Here is a 10,434-nt window from a genome sequence, read left to right on the forward strand (position 1 = left end):
CCCCGCTCCTTCTACCTCTTCTCAGTTTCTGTTCCAAATCTCTGAATCTTTTTCCGAATCAATTCAGAGGGTTTTTTTGGTCTCCCAACTCAATTTGGATTTGGTGATTCGCCCTCTGAATCGGGTCGAATCTTCTCCAAATTGAATCAGTGACCGAAGCTTTGCATATCCCTAGAGTCTGCCCTGGGCAGCAACAGAGTATAGGAGAGCCCTTGTGGCTGGGAAAAGCAGCTATTTTCACACTCCCCACTCCTCCCCACAAAGGCAATGCCATGGCTCTCCCCGAATGGCCCCCATCTGTTATGCTACTGGCCAAGGGTCACAAAGCCAGAAATAGAACATGGAGCTTCAGCATGCCTATCATGCTCCCATTGTAACCACATGTATTCACACTCAACTTCTTTTACCACTTTCTTTAGGGCAGGGGTGGCAAAATATGGCCCACGGGCCAGATCCGGCCTGCAGCTGCCCCTGCAGCGCTCCACAATGGGGCCAAGCCCTGCCCAATCATGTCAGGGCATCTTGCACTGGGCTCTCACCAGCCCAGCACCACACCACTGCACCGCACCACTCTGACTGAGCAGCTTCAGCCATGCAGCTCCTGGCCCAGCACACAGTGCTCCGGCTCCAGCTCCTGGCTGCCTTCAGCTGGAAGGTGGCTGGGAGCTGAAGACACAGCCCTGCACACTGAGGTAAGAGCCACCCAGCTGAAGCTGCCTACCACCACCAGGAGCAGCGTGGCACAGCGTGGCAGGGGCAGAACCAGGAGCAGGAACCCCTGCTGGAGGCAGAGGGAGCATAGTAGCACCTGGCCAGCTGCAGCCACCTCAGGAACAGCCCCATCGGAAGCTGCTTGGTACAGCACGACAGAGCCAGGAGCAGGAGCTGTCATTGGAACAAGCTGTCATTGGAAGTTGGGGGGTGGGGGGCGCAGAACAGCACCCAGTCGGCTCATGGCATGGGCTGCTCGTGGCAGGTGGGACTCAGCCCCATGAGGAGTGCCGTGGGGGCAGCATGGACTGGACTGCCCATGTGAGCTCTGTTGTACGCACTCCCTGCCCACAGCCCCATGGGGAATTTTGATGAGTTGCTGCAGCACAAGGGGGGAGGGGGCTGCTAACCCAGTCTGTGAGATCATCAAAACTCTCCATGAGGCCCTTGGGATCAAATAATTGCCCACCCCTGCTTTATGGGCTACTCCCCTCCTATTTCAGTGACACAGAACCATAAATATCCATTTTATTAGGCAAATGCTCATTAATTGTGATCCAACACACAAAGTCATTGCGTTATTAGCATATGGGGCTCTTGAAGATTAGCTGCCATAATTACTCCCCAAATCAGCACTGACTCTTCCAAAGCCAATTTAGGTGACTTGATTCGGGACAGTGATCTGAATTTCCAAATCAAATCACTCCAAATCAGCTGAATCCGAACCGAATACTTCCCTATTCTCACAGGCCAAGCAGAGTGCTATTAGGCCTCTGCCTTTGGCACATCCCTGCACCATTCTGTGCCTCAGTTTCCTCATTTGTCAAATTAAGTTCCTGATTCTGACCTCCCTCGCATATGCTGCAGGGTTCATTAGAGTACCTAATGGGGCAAATACATCCTATCATTCATGATGAATAAAACATACAACATCTGGGACAAGGGGAGCTAAATGTTAATGTTTAGAAGAGAATGTGTTGATATTTATTTAGATTTAAAAATGTGATGCTTTCACAAAATATAACTAGGTTGCAAAATGCAAAAGACAGCATGATTTGTGTCCAGCTAGTTTACCAATATCATTTTTGTTCAGTTTTTAGAAGTAAATTCCTGCAATTGAGTCTCTTCCAAACATTTGTCCAGAGACTGCCTTTTCTCTAAAATTTTTAGTAGCTTGCTTGATCTCATAACTTTTCCTTTTGAGGTATGTAATGCCACCAATAGTGTTTATATGGTCCTCTAAATAGCATTTGTGCAGCCAAGTGCATTTAAGCAGCATATTACAAGGATTGTAAGAAAAAGAATTCTATGAAAAGTAGGTATATAACTTATATATTTGACTTCAGAAACATATCTGTTTATCAGTCATGTTCCTCGCTTCCTAACTCTGTGTTTTCTTAGAAGCTCACAAGTCTTGTATACCTTTGTATTTTCTAGGCAGTCATTCTGAGCATAAAGCTAAGATTACAGCAGGATCAAGACTTGGAGAAGGTGAGTATTTCCTGTGTAGACTTCTCTACCATCAGATCTATCCATTGGCAAACGAGATGAACCAAGGGCTTGCCCAGTGCAATGTGCCCCATGAGGTGAATCTTCGGCAAAAGTGGGAATTATATATCAAATTATAAACCTTTATCTCATTTGCAATAAATTGCTAGTAAGGTGCTTACACAATGTGACAGCTGTTAAGGGACTAGCATATTTTTTTTATACCATATTACAACTCAGAAGAATTTTTCCACCACTAGGATCTGAAATCCAGCTGTGTTCATTCAGTTTGGCAAATGGTTTTTGCTATAATAAAACTAACTAAATGAAAATAGTGCCAAATTCTTCCCTGCTCTAGCTGTTCTAGGATAATGTATGTAGGAAGATTATAATTAAGGGGATTCACCCTCCAGGTTATAGTTAGGTATGACCTGGATTTAATATATTCTCAGGCTGAAGCTTTATAATAATATGGCTGGTATTTGTGTTGAAAAATTATGTAAGAAATTCTCCCTAGATACATGCTAACATAGAAGCATTTTTCTTATGTTGTTTGATTTAAAGACATTTCCCTTGGGCACTTAAAGACATCACTGTAGAAGAGGTTGGGCCATACTGGGGCTCATCCTGAGCCAGTGTGTAGGGCCATAAGTCTAACAATCTGCCTTCTGGGCAGTAAAATTGGAGGCAACAGCCTCTGTGGGACTACTTTTCCCTTTCTACCCATGTGGGCTGGTTGGCATAGAACCGTGACCTTGCCTTTGCACTGCTCTGGCCATTGCAGTTGTACCAGTTCATTGTGGGGAGCAATATGCAGCAATGCAGTGTCTGTAATGCACTTTCTGTGCTGTATGTTGGTTTTCTTCATAGATGTGCACTCCACTGCTGCTTCAAGATAAAACTAACTTAGTGGAGGCTTATGTAGCAGAATATCCCAATCTTCAGTGCAAACTTTTACAGATCCTGGATGCGTGGCGTGAACCCAGTTTTAATATTAAAGACATCTCAAGGTAAAATATTATTCTGTTTTCCCTGTTACCCCTTTAGTTTCCAAACAGCATGAAATGTTAGATGACATTCCAGACAGGTGCTAAGTGGCCATTAGGAAAAGATAATATGATCTCTTTGTATACTGTCTACATTTGTTTTCTTATAGTATTTGAAGGCTGTGTATTAAGTTGCTGAATGAAGTCTGTTTGTTTATCATTTGAGAAGGGGAATATTCTGGTAACTGAAGTTTTTGTCCTCTCAAAGCTATCCCATCAAGTGCTGAGACTATATCACTCATGTTAATGTTAATACTAGGGGATGGTGCTCAGTTCCTCTCCCTGGAGAAGCTATAAACAAAGACATTGCAGTCAGTCTCAGCAATACCTGTTGAAAACAAAGCTCTTTCCAGGAAGCCTTAATAACCTGATTCTGCTGCTGTGGAAGATGGGAAGTATTTGTTGTGTGGGTCTAGCAGTGAGATAGTCCCATAAAGCAAGAGCAAACAACAAGAAAAATGCAAGACAAATCATTCTTTTTCCAGTCAAACCTTCATGCTTGTTTGTCATTTCTAAATCATGATTTATCAGCAAGCTCCTGCCAAGTACAGAGACAGCAGTATAATCAAAGTAACCGTGTAGGTGCAGTAGGTACAATTATAGTACAAAGCAGAAAAAGCCCCAACAGGGTTGTGGAAAACCAGGTACTTTTAAGTTACTGAGGCACACTCCTAAAAGCCTTTGAATAGGAAAATGAAAGCACAAATATCTGCTGCTAAACGATGTACAGAGCAGCACATCCCTTGAAATCTGCCATAGATTTTGCTGCAGTCTGATTGTGCCTTGGAAGTCTAGTTTGGAAATACTGTAGCCTGCCTGGTTAGGAATTCCCAGATAGATCAGGAAATGGTATAGGAATTGTACTGATGGTCAGGTTTTACTGTTAAGAGGGGCAAGTATCTTATCCACTTATAATGACACTTTGCTTTTTGTTTTATTTGTTGCCTACAGGCAGTATCAAGGGTTGATCGACTACAGACCAGATAAATTTAACCACAAAACATTGAGCAAGCTGGTCTTCAGGCTCCTTAAACAGTATAACTTAGATCCAGGTATGTCCTGTTATAAATACATCATTTAGTCCACTGAACAACACATGAAGCTAATTTGTCTTTCCCCATGTCCAGCAAGGAATTTGTGCTGTAATTTATCAAGGGATTTTCAGAGCTTAATTGAAGCTGTTTAAAAACAAAGCTCAAAGTTATGGGAATTATCACTTAGTGTTGTCAAAGAACCTAGATGGAGGTGACTAATAGGTTGTTTCTTCCATGATATGAAATAAATCTTGACTTGAGAATGGCTCTACATAAACATGAGATGGTCAGCTTTGAATTATGGCTCCATCCCACTCACATAAGAGGCTGCACATAATTCATCTGAGGATTCTGGCTTTTTGAGTTACGAGTCCGTCAACTTGGTAGAGATAACCCATGGGAAGCAGGAGGCACATAACCCTTCGTATCTTTCCTGAGAACTAGGGTTGGCAGCTGCTGCTGAAAGGAATTTAAAGGGGTCTTGCAAACTTCTGAGAGAAGTAACCTACTTTCTGTCCAACTGAGGGGTCTGCCTCAGTCCCCAAAGTTGCACACAATCCATTCAGTTCACAGACCCCATTGTTTCATCAGCACAAATTATTGCCTATCTTATTTTCTTGGAATGAAAGGTATCTGTAACCCTACTTGTAACTCTCATGATACCTAGCGGTGGTACTGTATTTCATATTCATCTTTCCAACTTTACAGTGCTGCTTGAACTTTAGTGAGTTAATCCTCTCAGCCTTCTCTGGGGTCTGTAAGTATAACAAAGCCCATTGTATTGGTTTGCAAACTGAGATACAGAGAGGTTAAGGGAATTGTTTAAAATAACGAAGCAGGTCAATGGTGCATTCAGGGTTAAACCTCAAGAATTTCTGCCTCACAGGCCTGGTCATCCATTATGCTTCCTTATAATTTATAAAGGGACTTGAAAGAATTACATTTTAAACCTGTGATAGACCCACAAACAGACAAAACTGAGGAGGAAGGGTGAATGTTGAAGTTGTTCATACGTAAAGTGTTCTCAGGGGCAAGCCCAGCAAACTCAGGCACAAAGATTTTTTTCTTTTTGTGAGAATCTTAGATGTTGCATGTAATGGCTGTAAGAAAAATTACCCAGATGGTGGTGTGCTTTTGGAATTGTTTGTACCACTTGGATTAATAAAGGTTTTGTAACCATAAGTTGAAGTTATAATACACTGTACAGTATAGCTACAAATAATGATGACCGTAAATATTTCTTGTTGGTACCTTGCAGTTCTCCAGGATATTTATTAACCTACTTCTTTTCTGTCTGTATAACTGCACCCATTGTATTAGTCATCACAGCATGCCACCTTCAAGTCTACAAGAAGAAATCAGGAGGCTAATGTAGACAGGGGCATGAGGAGGAACCAACGTAGAGAATGACTTTGAAATAAACCACTGGTTTGGAGGATTTTAGCTGTTTCTAATAGAATATCATGGGGAAGAATGGTGTGCTCTTTGCAATCCATGTAGGGCCCCCTCTACTGGTGAACCTAAAGTTCATAAGAACATAAGGGCTGCATCCAGACGAGTGCAGACATTTGGTTCCCTGGGGACAAGTGGCAGCAGTGCACCTTGTGCCGCAGCTACTTGTTCCCAGGGAATGCCTGTGCTATACATGCTTTGGTGCGTGGCACATTTCCCCAGAGACAGTAGGGGAGGCTGGGTCGAGCACTAGGCTGTTCCCAGCAGCCTTACCTGGGGTCCTGGGGACTTTCTGGGGCTGCAGCCGTGGTGCTTCTGCTGGCTGAAGCCTGGCTGGCAGCTGCAGCGCATTTCTGGGGAGCCCAGCTCCACTTCTCAGCAGTGCATGCTGCCTGTGAGTGCACTGCTCTATTGTTTTTTTTCCCCACAGGTTTTTTTGACCCCTGGATATCCAGGAAAAAAACCCAGAGCAGTGCACACATGGGCAGCACACCCTTGCAGTACAGATAACACCTTAGTGTGCAGTATGTGGCGCTGCAGACATGTTTGCAACACCACATACCGCATGGCCATGTTCATCTGGACACGCCCAGGAAGTGCCATAATGATCAGATCAATGGTCCACCTAGCCTAGTATCCTGTCCCCAACAGTGGCAGGGGTGGATGATGTAAGTCTGCATTTCACTTCTCCCCCCCAGCACGCAGCTCCTGCAGCCTGAAAAAGAGTCGTTCTTTTGCTTCATCTGAAACTCTCATTATTGTTAGTGCAGGATTTTTTTTTTTAAATAGCTCAAGCAGGGTGTTGCTCTCTCAAACTTGCCTGCCAGGTCATGTTTTTCAGTTAGTGCAGTGTGTCTGTGGAATTAGTTTGAACTTTTCAGCAGCTTCCTTTGTGTAAATCACAGCACGCCTGTGGAATTGTGTCTATGCACACTGGCTAGTGCTGCAGAGTACTTATGCTGCTTGTCAAGTCACGTACTGCCAGGTGTTGGCTGCTCATAAGGATGCACTTGCATTTGGTACAAATGTGAGGTGTAATCTGCACTCTGCAAAGTGACAGCACTTGCATCAGAAAAGGCATTTGCCCATAATTTAACCAGCAATTCAGTCTAGTGGAAACCAGTATTCATTTCCACCTGAGGCTCCATACCAGACTTGGTCCTGGAAGATCTCCTAGAGACATGTTGAATCAGATAATCCCTTGGATGTCCTGGTCCTTTCAGCCAGTTCAGGCTACTTTGTCCTACTTGACAGGATTCTGCTGCTGGGATTGAATGGGGCCAATAGAAACTAATTGGACAACTCTGGAGTTGTTGACCCCACCCAGATGTGCTCCTCCAGTGTTTGTGGAGAGAATCACTCACAACTGAGTGCTGTGTTTGAGAATATGTAGTCCCTAGGAGGAACTGGCAATATTTATTTTTGTCCAGCCTCCCATGGAACTCAAGCCAGGACATCATCATGTATCAGACTACAGGATCTGCTCCGGTCCCCTTGGAAATAGCTTTGAAGGGGCTGAATGAAAGTCCATCAGCTATTCAGTCCAGGGCTCTTCAGAGCAGTGAGGCTAGTGTCCCTGAGTGTTACAGCTGTGATGGTGGCAGCTGAGTTAACATGAGTTCCTCTTTCCCTTTCCTCTCTGACTTCTCTCCATGTTCCTGGTAATCCTCTGTCTCTTTTTTGCTGGTTATGACTATAGGTGATCTTTTTAAATTTTAATTCTTCACATTGTGGAAAGTAAGAAGGGGTTGGCTTGGCTGAATTTTTGAAAATTGTATTTGAATGCTCTCTTTTCTGACCAGGTCTCCTTTTAGTTAGGACTCTACCAATAATCCAGTCACAGGGGGATGAATCCCCATCCTAGCCACCTGGCCTCATCCTCTTGGACTCGGCTTCTGCTCCACGCCACATTCTCTCTTCTGTAGTCCACCTTTTCCTTTTCATGCCTCCTTTTCATTGCTTATTCCCACTCCATGAAAGTAGCTAGGGCTGGCAACTTAAGGAGAGGTTGTTTTCAGTAAGAAGCAGTGGAAGGAGAAGCAGTCTGTTAGGTATAGCAGACCCATTTGTTGACTCAGTTCTTGGCTAGTCCAGATTTGCCCTCACACCTCATTAGCTAGAATCTCATGCTTTTTCCTGCACAGTGAATCCTGTGGACTCTTTAGCAGGATTTAAGAGTTGACCACTCCTTAACGTGGAAAACACCACATAATGTTGCCAGTCCTGAGGCTCACCAGAGAACAGAATTGATTCAGTATATCAGAGCCAGGGGTCAGCAGATAAATACCTACCCAGTAGTGCTATGTATTTAATAGTGTGTTGTCCTCTTCCGATCTGTTCCTATTTGCTGCTTGACACACATTACAGAGCACGAAGAACTGGTGATTTTGTGCTGTGTTCCTAAAATGCCCCACTTAAGTGAATGCAACTTCCATTTAATTAGTTATATTGGAGTTGGAGGAAGAAGATGGGCAGAAGTGGCATCTGGTTGTGAAATAACAATATGAGGAAGCTGTTCATTTTCATAAGCTCATCATCCCACCTAAAGTGGCGGGTCAGTGTGTTTTGGTATGAGGAGTCTGTTTATTATTATGGGATAAATACGTCTTACCTTAGAGACTGAATTAACAGAACGTACAGGGAAATTTTCTATGCAATGGGGTGTGTGGGGGTGGAGGAGGAGAGTATATGGTTGATGTAGTTATAAAGCTACATCCCACTATCTCTCCCCAAATTAACCAGGTATCAGGAGGAGTTCAGTGACAAAAGATATAATTTGGATGCAAAAAAACCCACACCCAACAACGAGGTGAAAGCTTAGGTGCACTCAAAAAGTAAAGCTCATTTTATAAGTTGGATCTGAGTGGCACATTGTGACGTAAAGAGTCCCTCACTAGGGTCAATGAAAATGAATGTCCATGTCCATTACAGCTAAAGAGCAGAAGTGATGGAAATTGCTTGCACTGTCAGCTGAAAGAGCTGTATAGATGCTGCCTCAGAGCTGCATGATAAATGAACTAAAATACTTCTCTACTGAATGCTGTAAATACGATCCTTTACCTTAACCTGTCAAATAGTGCTTCAGTTGAAATAGAACTTTTTTTCTCGTCTTTTGCCACCCACTTTCCTGTATTCCTATATGAAATTTTTTACCAACCTTTAAACCCAGAGCTGACTGTGCAATGTAAAAAAGTATTATTTCTCATTATTTTCATATAAGAGGAGGGAAAAAGTGCTGTCTAGGTAATAAGCAGACAAGGTTATTTGGGTAAATGTGATTTTTTTTCTATTAGACCAACTGAATAGTTGGAAAAATTACTCTTTGTCTAGGAGGAAAGCTTGCAGAAAAGGACAATTTTCTTGCCATTTTCCAGTTGGTCTAATAAAAGGTATCATTTTGGAACCTAGAGTTCTAGTTTTTTGTATGATTATTTCTCAGGTATTCAAACAGTAGAGGGCAGAAGCGAGCTGCTTAGAAATCTGTGCGCTTGCTCAGGTAACTTGCTACTAGCTTCCTAGCGGGGAATGTGTGAGTTCAGCGCATCTCAGGGGTGACAGCCCCCAGGAAACTTCAGTAATATCCCACAGGGTTTTAGGATTAAGCATCTTTAAAAGATGTTATTTTGGAGAGAGATCAATGAGTATAAATTTGCACTGTGCAGAAAATGTCAAATCTTCATAAGGATGAGAGAGACAAAGTGACTTTAATTTGGGAGTCCACAAATAGCATTCAGGTACATCGAGGCAGTGTTAAAGGATACCCTTTTCCTTTTGAACTCTCCTCTTCTTAGGTTGGAAATCTTCCCAGTGCTTTTCTAGTAGTTTTCTTGCAGCACTTTTCAATCCTGCTGTCAAGTTGCAATGCCTTACAGTACAGCATTATCTATGAGCATAGGCACAATGAACTCATATTCATTGAAGGGATGCGAGTCTCTTGACACAAGATCATTAACTTCTGCCCAACAGTGACCCGCTGGCTTTTGCTCCCAAACTGCCCTCATGAGACTATAAAAGATGGTGTAGTCCAAATACCGCTCTGTTGAGGCTAGGGGAGGAGAAATGGTTCTGGACATCCAGTATCCTTGCCACTTCCCCTCTTTTCTTTGAAAACCTGCATCCTTCTGAAGCTCAGGTCAAAGACAGCCTGTTCGTTAGTGTCTGATGAAATAAGCTGCTGCTTACAAAAGATTATGTAGCTCTGATTTAGTTAGTCTGTAAGGTGCAGATCTACCCTGCCTTCAGTCTGTTCATAGGTTATGATTAAGTTTCAAGACGTTAACTAAACAGAGTTTCATATTCACAAATGTGTGAGAAACCCAACTTTGGGGCACTGTTTGCAATGCCAAACAGGGCCAGTGAAGAGATTTTTGCAGTTCATGGAGAAATGACTGGGCTAGAGGCCTTTGCTTTTTTCTGATATGCAAAATTCACTCTCTGGGGTAGGGGAAAGATGAGGAACTGATTCTCATTTACACCCTCCATAAAACCCTCCCCCTGTAAGTTGTAAGAAGAGTGTAAAGGAACCATTCCAATCATGCACGGTAGTTTCAGGTGGTCCACGTACAACGGACGTGAAATAGGACTCCCTGCTGTAATAATGAAATAGCATCTGCTAGTGTATCTCAGTGTGGCAGGAAACTGAAATAGGGATATCAACAGCAATATGACAAAGAGCAAACATGACCCTAGAAGATCTCACAGCA

The 10,434-nt window shown here is 43.3% G+C and overlaps 1 protein-coding gene across 4 annotated transcripts in view; it reads left to right on the forward strand.

Moving 5' to 3' along the window:
• The window catches only part of EXD3 (exonuclease 3'-5' domain containing 3), a 525,078-nt gene that overhangs the window by 193,988 nt on the left and 320,656 nt on the right, over positions 1–10,434 (forward strand). For all 4 annotated transcript variants that reach the window (XM_019510424.1, XM_019510425.1, XM_019510422.1 and 1 more), the window contains exons 7-9: positions 2,149–2,202; positions 3,070–3,209; positions 4,197–4,297. In XM_019510424.1, coding sequence (XP_019365969.1) covers positions 2,149–2,202; positions 3,070–3,209; positions 4,197–4,297 — 295 coding nt within the window. The remainder of the gene's footprint in view (positions 1–2,148; positions 2,203–3,069; positions 3,210–4,196; positions 4,298–10,434) is intronic.

Source organism: Gavialis gangeticus, unplaced genomic scaffold (genome assembly GCF_001723915.1).
Source record: "Gavialis gangeticus isolate Ggan-Ray unplaced genomic scaffold, GavGan_comp1, whole genome shotgun sequence".
Classification (NCBI taxonomy): Eukaryota; Metazoa; Chordata; order Crocodylia; family Gavialidae; genus Gavialis; species Gavialis gangeticus.